The 22,604-nt window shown below is 34.2% G+C and overlaps 2 protein-coding genes across 3 annotated transcripts; both read right to left on the bottom strand.

Annotated features, from left to right (window-relative positions):
- Nucleotides 1-1,230: 1,230 nt before the first annotated feature.
- Nucleotides 1,231-5,336, bottom strand: LOC134265128 (collagen alpha-5(VI) chain-like; the record flags this gene model as incomplete). The annotated part of the gene is made up of 9 exons (XM_062747368.1): nt 1,231-1,293; nt 1,385-1,629; nt 1,710-2,019; nt 2,141-2,149; nt 2,262-2,516; nt 2,639-2,953; nt 3,069-3,086; nt 3,196-3,453; nt 5,012-5,336. Coding segments are annotated over 9 exons (1,740 nt in total), but the record flags the coding sequence as incomplete, so codon positions are not given.
- Nucleotides 5,337-6,790: 1,454 nt separating this feature from the next.
- LOC134265127 (uncharacterized) lies at nt 6,791-9,967 on the bottom strand. Of its 2 annotated transcripts, XM_062747365.1 has the most exons (5): nt 9,894-9,967; nt 8,308-8,958; nt 8,127-8,183; nt 7,785-7,847; nt 6,791-7,432 (listed from the first exon to the last, which is right to left on the bottom strand). In XM_062747365.1, exons 1-5 carry the CDS (start codon nt 9,942-9,944, stop codon nt 7,337-7,339), a joined length of 918 nt encoding a protein of 305 aa, XP_062603349.1. In that variant the 5' UTR covers nt 9,945-9,967; the 3' UTR covers nt 6,791-7,336. The 2 variants fall into 2 exon arrangements, with proteins under 2 accessions (XP_062603349.1, XP_062603351.1); XM_062747367.1 differs by lacking the exon at nt 8,127-8,183.
- Nucleotides 9,968-22,604: the final 12,637 nt, after the last annotated feature.

Genomic DNA, 22,604 nt, shown 5'->3' with positions numbered 1-22,604 from the left:
CGACATAATCTTCCTCTGAATTTGTTTTCAGGTGACAATTAAGGCCCTTATGCCTCTTGTTTTGCGTTAGGTATCTTTCTAAAGTTTTTTTTTTTCCAAGTATACGAGGGTTGTTCGAAAAGTTCGTGGACGATGTCAATCTTCGTTATATTATTCTCTATAAATTTAAAATAAGCATATAATAATGTTTAAAAATATTTGTTTTGCTGATGTGTGAAGTCTTATTCCATTCGATTTAACAGAAATAAATGTACTTCATTTTAAAATCAACATGTTTCGTACCCGCGGAGCACCCTTAACGGCCATGTAACGTCAAAACATAACGTCAAGATTTTCTAAAAAATACTATTCCTATACATTTCACACAGTTTAATCGAATGCCCACTCATTAAATTCTTTTTTTAATACCTGACATTTATTTTTTTAAGAATTGCTCTCGTTATATAATTTTCTTTGTTAAGGTTTTAATTTCTTTTATTACTTAACACTGCTTTCACAGGATACGAAACTCTGAAGTGCCTATGTTTTTCCTTGACGTTCCAACTTTTTAAAGTTTTTGTTCAGATTTTTACAGTTAAACCGTAGCTTCACAGATTTTCCTAGTCCGATCAGGGTCTCTGTCACTCAAATACTGCCTGTACTATTTGTACATGCATGCACAACTCGCTTAAGACATATTTTCTTGATTCCTCAAACATTTTAAGATTTTTTCAGGGTTTTTTTTGAGTAAAACATAAATTTGCACCGTTATCTGCTGTTCTGTGACGTTCTAAAACGTCATCGTTTTTGTCGTTTTCAATAAGGACTACCTATCTTCTCAAGTCGATTTCTTTTCAACAATGTAACATATGAAGCCATAATTTGGTATACTAATCGTTGTAACAATTCTTAATTTGAATTTCTAGGTTGTTTTTCGTTTTTGCTCCATTTACAGAGAATATGCTTACAGGTATTATATAGTGTATTGTCTGTAACTTACTAAATTTTGACTTGCTCCGCGATCCGATTTTTTCATTTTTAAAATCTGGATAAGTTTTGAATAAATCGAAATATTTTGGAAAAATTTGATACAAATCGTTTAGATTTATTGTAAAAATATTTCTACCAAATTTGGAGAACGTATGACGTCAATTAAAGAAGATATGACAGTTGTCCACGAACTTTTCGAACAACCCTCGTATGTGTTATTCTGAGAACTATCAGAATTGTACAGAAATACAAAAGTACTAGTTGTTTTTAACGTCTGTTTAATTTAAAACCACATATTCTGCGTTTCCCTTGTCTCTTTTCAAGCTGAAATGAAAAAAGTATATACTAGTAAAGAGATCATAATTTCTCAAAATGGCAGCGATTTCTGACAAATACAAGTTGATTCCTTACCTACCTTCGCAGGCCATTTTGGTAACACTTTGAGTGAGGTCTCGCAGAGTATCGTAATTCTTGGTCGTTAAGAGATAGTCCGTGCCATTGGCGATGCCCTTTAGTTCTTCTACATTCATATCTCCCACGCCTATAGCTATCATTGTGACGCCACTTTCTCGCGCCTTATGGGCTTGGTAGAACGTTCTGGCTTTGCTCTTGGAGTCTCCGTCAGTAATGACAATACCCAGTTTCCTAACATTTTCTCTGCTTCCTGAAAAGAAGTGAAGAATAAAATTATAACATTTCTGGATAAATGCAGTAAATATGGTAGCAAATAAAACTGAAACCTGCCATATTCTGGACTGAAACTGCGCATCCACATATGCTTGATGGCGTCTCCCGTGTTGGTACCGCCTGGTTTATAATCAATGTTGTTAACAGCATTCTGCATTTGAACTTTGTTATGGTATCGCTTCAGCTCAAAGTTGGTGTGAACCTTGCACTCATACGTCTCTACTCCCATCTGTACCCCGTTCTTGTTAATGTCAAGGTTGTATGTAACGTCACTGACAAAGTGTTTCAGTTTCTGGAAATTGTTTTTACCAACACTACACGAGGAATCGAGGAGGAAAACCACATCTGATTTCCCAAGACATGCTGAAATTTAATGTATGGGTTTGTACTATGTTCTCAATATTGTAAAATGCAAGAAATTATCAGGAATTACTTGAATTGGTTCTTTTACGTTATAATTTACTGTATATTATGCAATACTTACTGCTTGGAGCTGAAATTAGGAGAAGGAAAGAGATTTAACCTTGTTTTAATTTGAATGAACAAATACAGAAAAACACAGAATTGTTATAGAAATGTTCATTTATGAGGGCTGAAATCATTACCTGTGCAGACCTGTCGTAGAAGGAGCGGCTGAATGTGATTCAGAGCGCTGAAGGTGTCCACTCGGAATATGTTTTTGTTGGAAGCCATTTTTGTGAGTTCGTCCTCATCCACTTCGTCCCCCACTCCGATGGTGAAGATCTCTACGCCCTGAACCTTCAGCTTGGTAGCTTCCTCCAGGGTTTTCTCCTTGTGCGTGGAATGCCCGTCTGTTATCACAATGGCGATTTTTGGAACCTTCTGGCTAGTCCTGGCTCCTATTGGAAGAAATGTCAGTTATATACTAGGGTTGACATATTCGAATCTTATATTATGTATTATCTAGACAAGTCCTCCAGTAATGATTCCTTTGGGAGCTTACGGACAAGCGGTTTATTACCTTCTTTGGTTGAGAAACTTTTTTGGCGTAAAAATTCGAGTGCTTTCCCCGTGTGAGTCTCTCCATCCACGAACTCGATCTCGCTGATGGCTTCCTTTAGCTCTTTTGTGTTGTCGTATTTGTTCAGAGAGAAGGCGCCAATTACAGGCGTGCTAAATATGACTATTCCAAACTGGACGGCATTAGGCCCAACCGTAAACTCATCAACAATATCCATTGTAAAATTCTTCATCTTTTCAAAGTTGTCTTCTCCCACACTGCCGCTGGAATCCAAAACGAAAACGATGTCGGCTGCTCCTTTCTTGCTACAGTCGCCTTATAAGTACAGACAACAAAAATAAGGAAGTTAAAAAATAAAAGATGATTTTTAAAAATATCATCCTGATTCCGACAATTACTGTGAAACTTGAACAAGATGTTTGAGACTTACTTGCTAGTCCTTTCAACTCTAAAAATAATCAGAATACATATAAAATTGACATGCTTAGTTCTCATTGTATTAATTGCAAATGGTTTATGTTCAAAATTGTGACGATAGTACCAAGCGATATGCATACTTGTACAGGTTGCTGCCGCTAGAGTGCTTTTAATCATTTTTAACCCAACAAATGTGTCTATGTGGAAGAGGTATTTGGAGTCGGGGTCGCTGGCAATGTCTTGTAATTCTTGTAGATCAGTGCTTTTCCCCACTCCTACCGTCATTATCGTTATACCGCTGTTCTGGGCCAGTCGGGCTTGCTCAGTGGTGCGGTTTTTGTAGGAGGAAACACCATCAGTCACAACAATGGCCAGTTTGGGTACCCCAGGTCGATGGCCTGTAACAGTTATGATAAAAACATAGCGCAAGTGCATACAGGTGAAAGCGGAACATAAAAAGAAAAAAATGTGATTTTAAATGACATTGGCGTCGGAAGCAAATTGAAAGTGGGGGGGCTAACTGTAAAAAAACAAAATTCTATACCTTCAACAAAAACCTGACAAGCAAAAAAAAAGGGGGGACATGTCCATTTTCCAAGCACACGCGTGTGTGTGTGTGGGGGGGGGGGCGAACTTCAATACCAAACATTTTTTTTCCAAACACCACCACTTTCACCATTTTTAACCCATACTGCGACGTGTCTGTGGAAAGTGGAGGGGGGCTAAACCTACGAAGCAATGTTCAATGTGTATACTAAGTATATATTTGGAAAAAAGTGGGGGAGCTAAGCCCCCCCTCCCCCCCCCGGTTCCGACGACTATGAATGATATTTATTTAAACGTGTAAATAAGCTTTGTTATATCTTTAAGAATTTGTTCCTATACAAATCTTTACGGAAAAAAGTCTAACATTCGTAATGTTTTTCTGAGCGGGCATAAAAAAATCGATGTTTGCCCGCTGAGTGAGATGTTGGACCGGTCGATGAGATGTTGGACCGCTTACATCACAAAATGGGCGGAGCTTAATCTCATTTGCATTCTTTGGTGTTTAACAGTGACGGACCTGAGGTTTACATCACGGAAGACATTATGTAAAAAAAAATATATGAAAATCGACCGGTCCAACATCTCACTCAGCGGGCAAACATCGATTTTTTTTATGCCCGCTCAGAAAAAACATTACGAATGTTAGACTTTTTCGTAAAGATTTGTATAGGAACAAATTTTTAAAGATTTAACAAAAAACATTTATTGACTCTGTTCTCGGGCAAAATGCGTTTTGTCGACCCTCGAACCAAACTGTCTGCCTTGGACCTAATGGCATCGCAAACAGTTTGATTCTTGGGTCCGACAACACGCATGTGACAAGATCTTTCCATGGGTACCACCAAATTTGACCTCTTGACCTTGGAATTTGACCTACTTTTACAAAAAAAAATACGATACTTTAACCTTGGCCATAACTTTTGGAGCTAGGGCTTTCTCCTCTACATGTGTATTCATTGTGACATGACATTTCAGCTGGTATAAATATTTTTGACTTTGACCTAAGAATTTGACCTACTTTTTAAAAACTTTTACCTTGGTCATAACTTTTGAACAGTTAGAAATAGGGCTTTCATATCTCACAAGAGTATTCCTTGTAACAAGACCTTCCTTTAGGTACCAACAGACTTTTTGACTTTGACCTTTGGAGTTTGACATGCATTTGAGAGAATTCAACGCAAGCTATAAGCTGCCATACGGGGGAATCAGTGTTTCACAAACACATCTTGTTTATACATATATTAATGATCAATAGCTTTCTTAATTGTTCCTTTTTAAAAACCAACCCCACCTCCAGACACCTCTATTCATCTTAAGTAAGACGGTCTTTTGAATTAAACTTTTTTTAAAATTCTGAACACTTTGCTGTCGATATACTGTCAAAACCGATCATTGAAATGTGTTCTTTACCGAATGCTTTAGAGAAGGACTTGAGTCTAAGATGTTCCAATGCGTCCCCTGTGTTGGTGCCCCCTCCCCCCACGTAAGACACCTTGTCCACGGCGTCCAGCACGTCTTGGGTGTTACTGTAGGAGTCAAGCTTAAACTCGGTCCGGACTCCTGTGTCAAACGTCTCCAAACCAACCTGTACTTGAGTTTTGCTCAACACAAATTCCTTCACAATACCCTTGACGAAATCCAACATGAGCTTAAAGTCTGAGCTCGCTACACTCGCAGAGTTGTCCAGTAAAAACACCACGTCTCCCTTAGTTCCACAGCTTGATTCCCCTGTAATTCAGGTTTCTATAATGTTATTTATATTTGATATCCTCATCTGTGACGTCATAAATTCATCTTTCAAATATTGTTTTGATATTTTGTTTATTTCAAGCTGAATAGCTGGAAAAAAACTTACCAGAAGACATTGTAACATGACCACTAATGACAATGCACACCACTAAAGTTATTCTTAAATCCATTTTTCTGAGAAAAAGAACACACACATATAAGAAAGATATGACAGTAGTCCACGAACTTTTCTCTCTCCTCTCGTATGTAAAATAAACTTTTAGCTATTTCCCAAATCAATCTCTCTCTCTCTCTCTCTCTCTCTCTCATGTGCTTTATGTGATCACTTAAGTGATGACTGAATGAATATATGAATATATGGATACATATAGTTATATACATGTACATGTATATTTTTCTATACTTTATCGAATTCAATAGTGATTTTAATAAACTATAATCAAAAGATTTTATCGTCTTAGAAAATGCATATTTGTGCCTTCTGTAATAAAGAATAGTAAAAATTTCATATTCCATATGCCGTGTCTTTATGGTAAATGCAATTTTATTCGCACTCTTACTTTTGCAAACAAGTGACATTTAACCACAAATCACATATACATGTATCTTTTATTTAAAAGCTTTTCCTTCCCTTCATAAAAAAATTGAAAGGTGAAAAATAACTCAAAATTTCCGTGTAGCTCAGTTAGAGAAAATTTTACCTGTTCGGTCCCGTGTGAGGATGTCACTCTGTTCTCAGTCTGACGCCGGGATTGCTGATTCCGCCAGATCCGGTTTCAGCTGTGCGTGCTGGACAGTAAAACCAAATCACGCAAAATCTTCATTAGTGAACCAATACGGACTTTTGATCGGAAAGAAAGTTCGATCATTTTATTTATTGAATATTTCTTTTGATTTGCTGAATCTTATCAAATATCTGTTTGGCTCTCGGAATTTTAAATGTTTTATGAAACTAGTAATATCCAATAAATGCTTCTTCCAGGACCTTAAAACTGAGCTCTGTATCTATTCTCATTTTCAAACTCCGCGTTTCAGTCATTAGGTAAAATATATAATATATGTATTACATCCATATAAATTTAGGTCACAGGCACCTGACGTTACTTACTTTTTCCGGTTTTACCTGACGTTACTTATTACAAACAAGCAAATTTTTAAAAGAATTATGGTCCCCTGCTTTCGTTGTATATGTGGATGAGATGTCATTTTTTTATGGCATTTTGTGTCAATTTGTTCTATAGGTTCACCTTTCCCCTATCTACCAACTTTGATATAGGCTATACCAATTAACTAATCATCTCACCTGGTCAAATTCCCGTATTGCACACATTTTTTCTATGCCTGAAATTCAAATGTGTGTAAAACGGGAACAAACCGTATTGCCAAGGTGTAATAAGTTTTTATTCATATGGTTTCTTAAGAGAAAAAGCAAGCGATAGATAATGTAACCATATAGTTTATTTATAAAATAATGAAAAAAAATTCAATTATCTTATAATAATTAAAATATTTACAAGTAATTAAAGCATGCAGGACCAACTCTTAATGGCCACTTTGATTCACAGCCAAACCAAAATTTGAAGATACATTTGGTGCCAAAAATTAAAGATAAAATCAAGATATGATGATTATGATAACAAACATTAAAATGTTTCATATGATTTCACATAGTGCTTACTGTAGCTGTCTGTCAATAATGTTTCATCGTAAACATAATTTGCCAAGAAAAAATTGCCAACCAATTAATAAATAATCAGAAAAAAAATAAATAACAAAAATAATAAATAAGTAACGTTTGTGTTTTCAAACGTTTAAAAAGTCTTGAAAGACAAATGATGGGTTGACATGGATTGTCAAAGTTTGGTCCAAAGAGTTTATAACACCGCAACACATAATAACTGTCCCATTCCTGAAAATGTCACAGGGTGGCCCAGAGAGTTTATAGCACTGCAACACAAAAAACTGTCCCATTCATGGAAAAGTTTCTCAGAGGAAATCCCACTCGCTGTACTTTGGCTCGTGGTACTTTAGCCTTTTCCACTTGCGCTGGTGACTGAATTTCACACGCTCAGACCATTCCAGCTTAAAAAAAACATTTACATTTTTCAGTGTATTGACCACTATTAAACTGAATCTACACCATAATAATGGTTTAAAGGAGGGAGGGTTACGGGGGGTTAGTTGTACCTATCGTTCCCTAATTTGCGAATAACTTTTTAAAACCCACCCTTGATTTACAAAACAAATGGGTTTTTTAAAGACTCAGTCGCCTTTTAACAATTTAGAACCATTCTGGGTGTAATAATGGTACAGATGTACATTTAAGATTAATAAAAACGATATATTTTTCATAATATTTTGGGTATAATCATTAGTTTAAGTCTCTTGCCTTCATGTGCAAAATGAAAGATAGTGACGTAAATGAGACACTTACCAGATGAGAGGGATATCTTAGGAGATCCGCCTCTCTCCGATCAACATCCATAGTCGCATCATACTGAAAAGAAAGAATCAAAATAAAATGAGTTTTATGATATTGATTACAATTCTACGAAGAAAAAAGATTTGCGAGTAATTTTCAACAGTTGATTACAGTTTTGAAAGAAAAGAGCAATTCAGGTGAGATCACCCCCCTAACTCTCTCACACAACCCACACACATATTTCTAACCATAAAGACCATAACCTTAAGTTCAAATTCCCCCATGAAAGAGAATGCAAAGACTGGGACAGAATGTCAAGTTACTGTAATTATATCAAACCATTAGAATTCTTACCCAGTTATCAAGCCTTTCCTTGATTCTCTCAGAAAAAGACTTGGAAATGAACTGCTGCTAGGAAAGAGAAGAAGACAGAATAGAAAAAAAAGATAGAACCTTGTTTGAGAGAGAGAAAGAGCAAGGAGAAAGAGAGAGAGAGAGAGCGTAAGACTCAAAAATAGAGAGAAGACCGACTTACCGATTTGTTAATGTTGTCTGTGAGTTGGTTAGATTGGTCAGGGCTGTCGTGAACGGTACACACCATTTGAGAGTCTGTTGTGGTGGCAGCACTACTTCCAGTCGGTGGTACCAGTGACATGTAGACCTGATTTTGAGGGCCCACCAGGTACATAGAGGTACCGTCTGACACAACATGGAAAGGTTGCTCCTGTGGCGACACCTCTGTTAGATTGTACGTGTTGCTCAGTCCTTGAAACAATCCAAGAATGTCTGCTTGTGAGAGAAGACATGCATCATTGTTGCTTTCACTGATTGTCCCATCATTTGATTGAAAATTTTGTTGCAGCTCCGCTGCAACATTTGTATCGCCCGCAACCTCATTGTTGTCAAGAGTGTTTGCAGCACAATCTGTCTGCGAAACTTCACAAGCTGTTTCTAAGTCATGTATCTCCTCAGAAATTAATGCACAAGCAGCTTCAAAGTCACGAATCTCCTTAGAAATCAATGCATATTCCTCAGCAGCTGATAGTTTGCCTGCAGTTTCACTGTTGTGGCTAGAGGTGTCTGATGTACATGACTCTGTCCTGGGAACTTTGGAGGAGTCAGAGGACGAACGAGGACCAGGTTTCCTCCAGTCTTTCTTTCCTCGTCTGATCTTTCGTTTCTTTGCCTAGAATATAAGAAATATTTTTTTTTTATTTCTGTAAACCAATTATGTGTAAAAATGTAAAGCTTCTTTAACAGCACTTCGTTTTTTTTTTTTTTAATTTTCCATGAATTTATTCAAAGGCGTATTTGCACATTTTACAAGAAGTCTTATGACTGCTCTTATTTCATTTATTTTTTTTTTTATTTGTTTATTTATTGTCTATTTATTTAAAAACTGGAACTTTTCATCTTTCATTCATGATTTAGTGTATAATTTTGGACCTTTGGGATGTATTTCTGGCGAAATTGGAACATAGGCCTAACGTTATTTCAAATATAAACCCGGAAGTAAGACACCCCCCCCCCCCCCCCCCCCCGGGCCAGCAATTTATTTTAAGTACACTGTCTTAACTCGAAAATCTTATTCCCAGGTGGGGGACGTCTCTAACTTTTTGGAACATTTCTTCAAATAATAAGATTTGCCATGATCGACCGTACAGGAACCGAAACTGGGAAGGGGGAGGGGGTGTTTCAAGCAACTTCACAGTGCCAAGTAACATAGCTAGACTGTAAAAAAGACGATTACACTAAAAAGCCAATCACTTATTCGGGAATGTGTTTCTTTTTCAAAGCAAGAACGAACGCAAAAAATGATATAGTAAAATGTTAGTAAAACAAAAAAAAAATCACTCAATAAATAAGCTAAAGTATACAGGTACATGTATTTGTACATTTCACAGGCAGTTTCACAACTGCTTTTTGTTACTTAAAAAAACGAAACTCTTTTCTCCTTCAATATTTATTGTGTAATTTTGCAACCGTGAATTTTTTTTCTGGCTAAATTGATCCTCGGACAAATTTCGAGTTTTATGCATTCATAAAACAATTATTGCCTTCAATATCTCCATTTTCAGAATAAACTGTAAATAAAAAAATATTCATAGGGGTATTTTATACCATTATGTTTCCTTCAGTACAGAAATCCTCAGATGAAAGTCTTCGTTTCATTGTCAATTTTCAATTTTTTCGCTCTGAAATTTTTGCACGTCTGTTCTCTACGACTGATGCCGTTACTATGAGCTTGTTGTCACAACACAACGACTCACCCTGCATCACCCTTAGCAACGTCATTGCCAATAATTATTTTCGTAAAAAGAAACTTTGGGGAAAAAAATGGTTTTAAAATATTTTTTATGTCTGTTGTAACGTTGGCTTTCTAAATATTCGACAAACAAAAGAAAGTAAGAAAAATTAAAAAAAAATTAAATAAAAAAGGAAAATGTCGAAACTCAAATACCTTTGGGGAAGGGGGGTCTCTAATTCTTTCTTTTCGGTAAATTATTTTTACATGATGAAATTTACCGAGTTCGATCGTACGGGGGAAAAGTGTGTTAGTGGGATGGAATGGTATGGGTGTCTAGCAGCTTCAAAATGCCAAATTTCAAATAAATACTACAGCAGAAAGACTCGGGAAAAAGTACTATCGCTTCTGCGTTCCACGAACCTGTTTCTCTCTTTTAAAGCAAAATAGAACTCAAAAATTGTTCTAATAAAATTTAAGAAAACAAAAATTTCACTCGGGCTTTTCCCCACGGGACGTTAGCTTCGAGGGTAACTAAATAATGCACACATGATTTGTATTTCAACAGGAAGTCTATGATCTTTTATCGTTCGTAATTAAAAAAAAAATCGTAATGGACATTTTTAACCATCATTTTTTTTATGTGTATGTGTGAATTTTGGAACTCTTGTCTTTTATTTCTAGCGAATTTGACGAAACTAAACACTCGAACATTTCTTTCGAGTTTGATCTATCTTAAGGAGTATTCATAAATTTTTACTACAACGAATAATTCCATATTTGGAAAACTATGTAGCTAAAAGAATATTCATAAAGGTAATTTATATCATTATGTTCCCTTCGCTACAGAAATCCTCGGATGAAAGTCGCCGTTTCATTCTCAATTTTCAGTTTTTTTGCTCTGAATTCTCTGCACGTCCGTTCGCTTCGACTGATGCCGTTACTATGAGCTTGTTGTCACAACACAACGACTCACTCTGCATCACCCTTAGCAACGTTATTGAAAGTTTTCGTAAAAAAAAGAATTTCAGATTTTTTCCAAAGTAAGACAGAGCACAAAAATAATTCTAACAAAATCTTAGAAAAACAACAGCAAAAAACTTCAGTGTTTTTCTTTTCAATAAATAAGTTTTGTAGTTTTACTAGTTCACTTCTTATAGACCACCGAGTCCTTTTGCACGGATTTATTAAAAATAATTAATCTTTTACTTACCTAATCAGATTTATCAAATTTCCTTATGAATCATAATATTCCAAATGTACATGTAACGAATAAATAACGTAAATTATTACGAACAGAATCACTTTTACGTCACAGTGCTAAAGCGCGCCAAATTCTGTACGACCTTTAGCGGATTTTTAAAATCTAAACGTCGATCTGAGTTTTATTAAGGTAAGTCACTCGTCAAATTTGTTATATCAAGGATTTTTTGGGAAGTATATTTTGGATAAGTACTCATATAGTATGACTCAAAATCGCAAAGAAAATAGGGGGTCAGTGTGCATCTTACTGATCTATGGTATAATTAAGTTGACCTTTTTGCACTTAAATTTTAACTCTTTGATTCATTATTTTATCTCTAATTTTATTTTATCAGATGTTACTACGTTAATAAATCAACCTTATTTTACATAAAATAGTTTGAATAATATTTATCATTGCACAAATCTTGAAAATTAATGCGCGTTTATTATTGTGTGACCTTTTTGCACTAAAGAATAACATATTTGGGGTATTAAAAAACTAAATAGGCAATAAATTTTTTTCTTATATCAAGCTTTTTAGGAGTTAAGTGCTGATCAGTCACAAGTATCGAGTAGTTTGAAATAATGAAAGAAAAAGTTGGGGTCAGTGATGTAAATTTTGAAATATTGGTCAAAGTATGTGATTTTCAGGTAAAAAATTGTGTAAATTTTATCTTGACTTCTTTAATATATCTTCATTTCTTGGCAAAGTTTGTTGAAGGAAGGTGTAAAACTTTTTCTAAAAATATAAATTAAGACCTGTATTAAATATTCCTGCAATATCATAATGGAAAATATTCTCCGAGTAAAAGTATGTGAGGCTAAAGTTTTGAGACATTAAATTTAATAAATGTGCAGATTTGCAGAAATTTCTGCTGAATATCCTTCCACCACAAGAAATAGTCCCTCATAAATCTTGCTTCTTTGTAGATTTTTAAGCAGTTTTTTCGATGAATGTTAAAAAATTTACATTGTTGAATATAAATATTAAATAAAAATTTAATTTTAATAAATATTTTTAGGTAAGAGGTTCTGCGTGAACTTGTCTGGCAAGAATAAACAGGATTTAGTTCAAAGCAATATTCATATAATCTCGATTGTACAAAATACAATTTTTAAAATTATATATATATGCTATAAAATAAATTCTTATTATACAATGTAAATGTAATAACCTTAATCAGATCAATCTTTCAAAAAAAAATGATAAGGTTTCTTTAACGTATGAATAGTACAATCAGTGTATCCTGTGTTATATGCTCTACAGATTCCATGGTGATAAACGAATTTTTAGTAAGTCATTTCAAATTTATATAACTTGTTAGTTTAGTAGAAAAAAAAACGCCATATAATTTAATTAAGAATCTATGCTTATATTTTGTCGGTCTCTAGCACGAAATAAGAGGGGTTTTACCTGTTTACGAGTCAGTTATTCATAAAACTTAGTACATCTCGAACACACACTAATGTATTCACAATAATCGCACGCTTGATAGACGCTCCGCCTTCTCATTCAAATTATACAATAACTTACATAGCTGCAATGGCTAAGCCGGGTTTTTACAGTGAAGTTTACGATTTTATTTAAAATATTTTATGAGTATCTATACAGACTATGTCTGGGGACTTTGGCTATAATATGACAATGTTATGATTTGAAAAGGTAAAATTCTGCATTTGAAAAGGGGCGAGAAAGCAGAGTTAAGAAGATTCATTCCTTTCAGTATCATTTGATTCTTTTTACTTGAAATAAATGGAGTGTGATCCTTTTTGTGAATAGTCTTTAACTGAAAAATTCCTTGCAATATGTATCAGAGTGAAAGTTATGATAATTGAAATCTTGAAAAATTATTTTTTTTAAAAACTGTGCTTAACACAAAACATAGGAATAGTGAGGTTGTGTCCATTTTTAGACTATATTGATCTCTTGAAGAAAAGTTCCATATGAAGATACATGTATACATAAATGATCAGATTTTAGAAACTAAAATGTGTGCAATTTTTCCATGCAAAATGATAATTAATGGCTTAAGATATAAAATCTAAAAAAAAAAAAAAGTTCTATCTGATGGTTAATTTGTTAAACATCCCCCCGCCTCCTTAAACTGAGCATATATTTGCATGGTGTGACAGATGGAAGGAAAGAAGATTGGAGGACATAAATTTATTTAACTTTTGGGACTCAAACCATTCCCAAGAGCGAAAGCTTATTTATGTAAACATTAACACATGATAAATAGAATAATCTTAGGTATTTTTTTCTTTTATAGAATATAATAATACGATTGAAAAAAAAACTAAACCCAAAAGTCCTAGAATTTTTTAAATACGTTTATACAATTATTAATACTCTTTAGGTAACTAATAAATGACTTTGCTCTTCCTACCCACCCCTTAAAACAATCAGTTAAAGTCGTTTATGAAAGAAGCATAAATGAAGGAATTTTCTTTTTTCCCCCTCGTCAAAAAGTCTCTAATCTGAATTACTAGTAATCAAACAGTCCCTCGCTCTCCGGAGAAAAAGAATTTCTGAGTAATTTCTTTCTTTTAATTGTCCTTTACGCTACGATGTCCGACATTTCATGGCGATTTTGTAGAAAAATAGAGACACTGAAAATCAAATAGAGAAGTAAAACGTGTAGGAGACTTCCGTTAAAAATATCCAACACCATTTTGAACCAAAAATGACAGAGAAAAAATTAACAAATGGCAATAAACTATTTGGTCATGAATGATTGATCGTTCAGTAAACTCCATCAGAGTTTCCTATGAATTACATTTCATACGAAAAAAACACCAACGATTTATAATGTATGTACTCACAAAAAACTATATTCCATCGCTTTTTGAGTATTAAGTCTCTTAGAATCTACGGAATCAGTGAGATATCTGAAGTTGGACGGTCCGCCATTACACAGAGAATAGTGTTCACTGGGTTTTCGATCACGGTACACACCGGAAATATCTTCAATACTATAATCTCTAAGGTCATATGGATAAATATATCTACATGTATATCAAATAATTTCCAATAAACTATTTTTCAGGGGTTTTTTTTAGATGTTTTTACCTTTCGTTAATTTTGTGGTCGGGCCAAATAAAGAAAAGTATGTTTTTGTAGCATGTGAAAAACTACTGGAATTTATATTTTGCTGCAATGTTTAACATTTATTACATTCGATCGAAAAAATTACAAATTTGTTACAATCTTCCAAAAAACCAAACTGTCTATGATAATGAATAAAAATAAGACATCACCAAATACAATGTTTTGTGATAATTGCATTTTCAGCAGGCTCGTGGACCGCGGCGAGGGTGGGGAGGTGGGGGGTCATGCTAAACTGTTCACAATTAATTTCAGCTAAATCTGAGGTGATCGATATAAATAACATACTAATGACACAATACACTAATCTTTAACTCGATTTATGTCATTTTATTTTTTTTTTTAAGTACGCCAATATATATCAAGTTGGATAAATTTGAAATAATAAACAGTCAAATTGGTAAACAAAGTTTGAAATTATCTATCATAAGATTGGAACAAAGAATCAGCGCCTTCGCTTTGCTTTCCATATACAACAGCTGTACAATTGACGCATGTCGAGAAAACGCTTCGAACGCTGTTAACTTATCCATACCTTGAAATAAGTCCATTCCTACCATTGTACCAGTTCGAAGATGTGCACAAGCCAAGTGGGTTACCCACCACTTACACATTATTCCATTTATTGAAATATGCTTCACAAAAAGGTGATAAACTCCATAAAATCACACTGGCACTGCTTCGTACAGCTTAGTACGTTGATACACTTAGTCCGTGCTGATGTATATAGTCTGCAGTTGGTTTCCGTGCAAAATTCATTCGTCAATTATAACTGATTATTTTAGTACTAATCTCAAATCTAAACCAAATAATTTGATGTACGGTAATTATTTACTTCAAATCTTAAAAGCAATTAACCAGAATACAAATTTTTTTATGTGTACATCTATACGCTCTCTAACACACAAACACACGGAGAAAGGCCATTCCTGTCCAGATTGACATTTAGGCATTTGATTTTTTAAGGCGGGGGGGGGGGTATTTAATTATTCTTGGAAGAAAGACATTGCTGCCGAATTCAGTTTTGAGATTTTTTTTAAATGTGTCACTCCGACCACAAAGTATGTGCATTTTGAGGAATGTAACTGTTTTATAATTATGTTGTTACAGGAAGTATTTCGAGATTTCAGTACCCCTGCCTGATAGTCTAGGTATTTTTTTTTTCTATATTTAAATAATTTCTGTGGTGAATTTGGGGATAATTTTAAAAGCTAGGGTAGGATACTTGACACTGGTTGAATACGGATAATTATTACTTATTCTTTTGTATATTGAACTCTCTCTCCCCCCTCTCTCTCTCTCTGTCTTTCTGTCTGTAACCACCCGTTGGGGCAATGATGGGTATAAAATCCTACGCACTTTGTGCTGTATCATTTATTATGCCTTAGGAAATCAAGGATTTTTTTCAGGCGGGATGTCGAAACTTCATAAATTGAATAATAATTTTACTTTGGACAGGAAATTAACCCAAACGCCCAAATTGAAAGAGAAACTAGACGTACATGTATTATGAGCAATGAACTCACTAAATGATACTAATACCCCCTACCTCCCATATGGTTATAATGGCAAAGTCCATATTTCGCTAAACCCATACGTGTCAGATCAAAAAGTAAAATAGGAGATGCGTAATGGTAATATGTAATATTAAACTAAAGATTTTTTGAAAGTTTCATTAAATTACTCTAAGTGGTGTAAGAGGATTTGCAGATAAGAGATGGGTATCCCAAAGCGTAACAACAGACGAACGGACATAACGTTTTCCCCCCACTTTTCAGGCGGGGGATATAATAAACGTGAAATATAAATCACAGGAATGGGAACATTGGAACTTTCTCAATACCTTCTCAAACGTATGTGTCGAGCTTGGACAACAGACAAGAGAATTTTTAAAAAGCTATAGTTTTAGGTAGAATGTGGAACACGAGGAGTTTACTCTCTCTCTTCCTATATGCTTTTTCTAATAATCATTAATTATTTATGTCTAGAAATTTAATTCACATCAAATTCTATTTTCATTATCATTGTACCAAAGAATCAAACTCGTTTATTATACCCCACGCTGAGGTATAATGTTTTTGACCCGTCAGTCAGTCCTTTTTTTTTTTTTTGGTCAGCGCAACTTCTCATAAACCACTGTACAGAGTTTTGTCGAAATTTGCAGATATTTATAGGAGACAATGTGTGTGTAGATTTGCAAATCACCAGGAAATTCCAAATTCTTTATTTTTCCAGGAATTTCCACACTTTTACATTTAGATTTTGGCCATATTTTGAATATAGAGGTGAGCAATTTGTCAGCGCAACTCCTCATAAACCGCTGCACACAATTTCGTCAAACTTTGCAGATATTTAGGACACAATGTGTATAGATGTGCATATTACAAGGAAATTACAATTCCATTATTTTTTTTTCTTGGAATTTTTAGCACTTCGACTTTTTGGGGGAGTGTGGGGTATGTGAACGTGCTCACTTTTTCTTTCATAGTGCATAAAATTATAAATAACTTTAAATCAAAATATATTAGGTCTAATAAAGCCAATACGCAGTATTTATTTGATAATAATTGATCATAAAGAAATCCAATCTGTTTCAGACGTTTTTCTTACATTATTTTTATGAGAGTGTTATGCATGTTTTATCCCCCCCCCCCCCCTTATATCACGGGAAAATATCTTCAAAAGGTGAATGATTCATAATAATGCCTGCTTTTTTTATGAATTTGATGAAGTTAAACCATGTACTTAATCGTAAATTTTATTTACAACATGTACAGATAAGAGTAATGTTTATTTTTGAAAAAAATTACTTGCATTTTTTTTTCAATCAACCCCACTGAGCATTCAACCTTTGATATTTTACCTTACCAAAAAAAATGATCGGCATGGGCCACGTGTGTCCAAGCATCTTTTACTGTTGAGTTAGCAATGGATTACATGACTTCTGAGATGCATTTTTCAATAAAAGTAAAATAGGATAATTCTTTCGACATGTGCACATCCCTGTAGTGATAGCAGTAGTCAGGTAAATGTTTTTATCACTGCGTTTGACGCGTTTTCTCGACGTGCATAGGTGTTTGATGTACATGTATGTATTCCGTGTTAGTTTATTTTCTATTTTGCAGCAAATGCATTCAAAAATAATTTAATTCTCGGTATAGTTCTATTTTTTGTTGAATTTTTACTTTTCAAACATGCATTTGGTCAGTTTATGGACTTCTAAAAACTTTGTTATCGGAGATGTGTACATGTCGACAGTCAGGCTAGAAAATCACTCAAGTGAAGCAATCGTACAAGGCTATATATAGCAGGTACAGGTGACCAAAATTTTTCGATTAAATATGGCGGAATCGCGGAAATATGGCGGACAAAGGCGTACAGGAATGTAGTAAGTCGTACAAAGATGAAAAATGATGCCTTTTTAAGAGTTCATGTCAGCTTTAAGTTTTTTACTTGTATAGCGAGATCGTTGATGAACAGAGCGAACAACGTTGAGGAGAGATTATCTCCCTGTCTAACTCCTGACGTACATCCAAACCAGTTGGTGTAATGGCTACCCAAACGAACACAAGACTCGGTTTTCTGATATAAAGATTTCACCGCTTGATAGAAATGCCCGTCCACTCCATTTATAAGTAATCTGTATTCAACAACTCTCTATCCACCATATCAAATGCTTTTTTTAAATCAATAAAAGTAATAAACGTAGAATTTCTGTTTTTGATTATACTATTTAGGGTGAATACATGATCTAAGCAGGATCTTTCACACCAGAATCCGTTTTGCTCATCGACTAAAAGATCGTTATGTAAAGTAAGTCACCAGCCTTTTGTTCAGAATAGAACTGTAAATTTTAGTTACAACAGAGAGAAGGCTTATTCCTCTATAATTCAGTGGAAGCAGAGGGTCTGAGGATGGGACCTTTAGTAACGGACAAATTATTGCTTTACGCCATATTGAAGGAATAATGCCTGTATCAAGTACAACATAAACATCTTATGGAGAATTTTTATAACTGTGTCCGACTTAACGAGGCCCGATCTAGTTGAAAATTACGAAAACGGAATGATAAAAAATTTTAATTCTTGGAAATATACTTGTATGTTTTATGCTTAGAAAAATTAAAATGAAATTTTGTTACCTTGCCTTTATTGTAGTGAAATGGGGGCACTGTCAAGATATGGACCATTTTTCGTGTTTTTATACACAATTACATAGCCTACTAAAACTCTTCAATAAACAAAGAAATTTGCAAATTAAAAAAATAATGGATGATGGAATTCTTTTTTTAACATATATCATGCAATTTTGATTCTTCTAATAAAAAATGAAAAGAAAATTGAAAGTCACCTTTATTGCAGTGAAAAGGGGGCATGTAGAAACACAAAATTTGGATTTATTCTGTCCAACTAGGTATTTGATAGGTGGCAATGGGTTTACAAAACACCAACAAACGATTGCAATACTGTATAAGTTTCTAAAAAATAAATAATTCTTACATTATGAAATAATTTTCTCGCCATGCTTTATTTTTCTCTTAACACGAAGTTGTTTTACGTGGAAATAGGCGACAAAATTGCGATTTTTACTAATATCATGTAATATATAGAAAACTAAAATATTTCGGGGATTCAATTTAAATGATTTATAGACTTATTTTATTTTTTAAAACTGAAAATAATGCATATTTAAGTCCGCAATAATAACCCATATTAAGCAACGTCAAGGAATATGATAATTTATTCAGTGATACATGTGCATTGCCCATTTTAGATTGAGTATGTGCTTCGCGGAATAATCCGGGTTGTGCATACCAGGTTTTTTGTTAGAAATGCCACAGGGACTCAAGCTCCAGACAGCTCAGTATTACGTTACGCTACAACTCCATATCATCGCTGCCACAGGCCTTTTGATATGACCTCGTTCAACCGAGGTTGACTGCGTGACGTCACAGTTAAATAAGGCGCGGTAAAATTTAGAGAATGCTAGATTATCTAGATCTAAAAATTGTATTTGATTATGCGAGTAAAATTCTGTTGATACATGAAAATACATACAAGCATTAGTGATCCCCTGTTTTAATATCAATCTTTTTTTTATTTAAATATTTAATTAATCATGTTTAATAATTATCATGGTTTATACACCATGTGCACGCGAGACGATTAATATGTCTAAAAAAAAAAAATACTTGAGTTATCTATGTGCTAGCCTAAGTACAAAATTCAATCAAATGCATTTAGTATTTTAGTTCAGGCAAAAAAAAACATAAGGTCCATCATTAACAAGCTTTATGCCGCCTGTTTATTTACTGATTTATTGAATCGGTAAATAAAATTCAAAATTACACATTGACGCCGATTATATTATAGAACATAGAAATTGGTAAAGAATTATTATACATGATGATTAAACTGCTTAAGAATATTTTTTTTTACCGTTCTATCTTTTTTTTCTAGCTTTTCTCCACTTTTTTTCTTAAATCTAATAACATGAAAAAAGACGATTGTTTTTGATACGCCCGATTTTTAAAATTGGGGGGAAATATCAACGAAATAATTGAGGAAGTAAACAAATATTAAAAATCAAAATTCAATTTGCATTTTCAGCATCGATAAACAGGAACGTAATATCGCTATAAAATATAAGCGGCAGCCAGATTTTTTTTTTTTTTTTTACAATACACCCCCCCCGATAAAGAGAGAGAGAAAGAGAGAGAAAGAGAGAGAGAGAGTAGCTAAAAAAAAATGACTTCAAACATAATACCATTTTTTTTGGTTCAAACTTTTCACACAAACAAATTTCGTTAATATAACCATGCTAACTTGAATGCATGAATACATGTATACTTCAAGATACAAGGGGTGTCCTTTCAGTGAACAATTTCAACAGTAAATGGTTATGTTCGGAATCCCCCCCCCCTTCTTCCTTCCTCTACAACGTAACTGATTAAAATTCTGTTCCTGCATTTATATCGGTCGTCATTTTATGTAAATCTTGATTTATCAAAACTTCTCAAAAAGTCGGTCCCAGTGAGTAGTAAACGCTATTCATGTGGCATGCATTGCGTTGTCAGAAAATAAAATATGCAACGTACGGACCAGTAGCGGATCCAAGAATTTCGTAAATGGGGGGGGGGGTTGCAATATAAGGTAGAGGAGGTCTGGTGGCTGAACTGAAGCCCCATGTGGGTCTAATACATGGTCCTTTTGAGGAAATGACAAGTCCTTATAAATAAGAGATGCTTTTCCTTGATTTTAGGATAATGGACATATAAATTTTATGTTGAAAAATTTCAAAATTTCAAACGGCAAACGGGGGGGGGGGGGGGGGGGGGGCACGCGCGGCGCGCCGGCACTGGATCCGCCTTTGCGAACATTTTTAGTGTCCATCGTTTGTAGAAAATCTTTCTCTCATTGGATAAAATGATTTTTCGTTTCTTTCAATGACGATGTTATCAGGCACCTTAATAACATTGGAGGGGGTGATCGAGGATATTCAGAATTCTTTACTTCTTAGTTTTAAAATACAGTCACCACCCCATCCACTTTCCGTTGCAGTAACAGAATCACTCCATGATATTGTATTCATTTTTTCTGTTGAAAATACATGTACAATGTCTGTCTCCAATCAGACTTATGCTTGTCAAAGTTTTTGATATTTTTTTTTATTTTTACTTGCTATGCCCTTCCCCTTTACATACATACTTTTAAAATTGCTTAATGCCTGATTATTGTTCTAAAAACTCAGTGTTTCAAGTAATTTGAAAAAAAAAAATAGTTAGCGCTTATTGTAATTAAAAGTAATACAGTACAGTCAATTTAACTCAATATAAAAGGGGGCGGCACAAATTTGCTCATGTCAACATTGTCCACAACTAAAAGAAGGTGAGGGGTTTTTCTGTATATTTGTATTTTTTCCACATTCAATTTGATTCAGTAAAAAACAGAAATTTATCTCAAGTTGAATCTTAATGACACTTCAAAGTAAAATACATAATCTCTGTATGGCAGCAAAGGCACAGGTATGATGGACTTGTATAATACTTATGAAAAACATTGCAAAATAAATACACATTTAGGGTGTTTTTCCTGGATTTCCGGTATCAAACTTCTTATGATTGATAGTATCACACATAAATATAACAACACAATGAAACTCTGATGTGATCATTTTATCATTTGCCTCTACATGTATTCAAATTAAAAGAAAAAATATGTTGAATAGCTGTTACGTCTACTTAAAAATATGTATGTGTAAAACAATGATACATGTGAAAAAAATTATCCCAGTTAAACAAGAGTGACTTCTTTTGGGGGCTCATTTTGTCTCTGAAGATCACATCCACTGTTTTTGTCTTTGAATATTATATCCACTTTGTTGGCAGGGTGCTAATTGATTGAAACAGTGGGGATGGCATTCATACGTTTCTGTTTAGGTAGAAAGGTCCTTCAAAAATCAGTCTGAAAAAAAAAATGAATTGAGATAAATGCATGTTGCCGTTCAGGGGTTTTCTCCCTTGAGACAACTTGTGGGTCTCCCAATTCTGTATATTGGACAAAAGAACTATGAGTAGGATTAAAGTTTATAAAAATTTATTATTGCTTGTTGTATTTAATTTGCAGGATCTCTTTGAATAATTATCCCTATTTCTTACTCCCGTAAAAATATTATTTCTCTCCCAGAATGGGAATAAAATATTCTTAAATGGGAGAAATAAGTTTAGGGAATTATTAATATAAATTTATAAAAGTATTTGTCTTTTCCCAAAATATTGGGAGTTCTTTACAATACAATTATAGTCAGGTATAGTTATGGGAGAGTTATTTTACCTCCCACTAATTTTCTCCCACAGGCTAATTCAATATAAATAGTAAAAAGTAATAATAAAATATGTTACAAAATTCATCAGCTCCCAAAAATTAATTAATAAATTATGTAATGACAATTACCCAACGACTATCACTCCCAGCCATGCTGGCGATATGATTCTGGCAGTCGTACTGGCAAACAGACTATTTGCTCTGGTTTATATTGACGTCGGGCTCGATTGTGATGACGTCACGGCAGAGTGAAAATACCCGCCATCTTTGTTAGAGCAAAGAAGGCATGTTATGATGCCATGCCGATCAATCTGTCGAAAGGAAAAACGCACCCTAGGGCGCGGATAATTACCGAGGGAAACATTCATAATACTTATCGCTGATGGACTTTGTAAGCATAAACAAAACAATCA

This window comes from Saccostrea cucullata, unplaced genomic scaffold (assembly GCF_032062105.1).
Source record: "Saccostrea cucullata isolate Sc308-1 unplaced genomic scaffold, CSIRO_AGI_Scuc_v1 ctg10549, whole genome shotgun sequence".
NCBI lineage: Eukaryota > Metazoa > Mollusca > Bivalvia > Ostreida > Ostreidae > Saccostrea > Saccostrea cuccullata.
Note: the sequence above shows the minus strand (reverse complement) of the source record. Positions and strands in the feature narration are given on the sequence as shown.

What these genes read in the sequence shown, in the direction of transcription:
- LOC134265127 (XM_062747365.1), bottom strand. Translation starts at nt 9,944, where the DNA reads ATGAAACGAAGACTTTCATCTGAGGATTTCTGTACTGAAGGAAACATA. An exon ending in GTACTGAAGGAAACATAATG is followed by an intron (nt 8,959 to 9,893) that starts GTATAAAATACC and finishes CTTATATTCTAG; the next exon opens with GCAAAGAAACGAAAGATCAG. An exon ending in AGGAAAGGCTTGATAACTGG is followed by an intron (nt 7,848 to 8,126) that starts GTAAGAATTCTA and finishes CTTTCTTTTCAG; the next exon opens with TATGATGCGACTATGGATGT.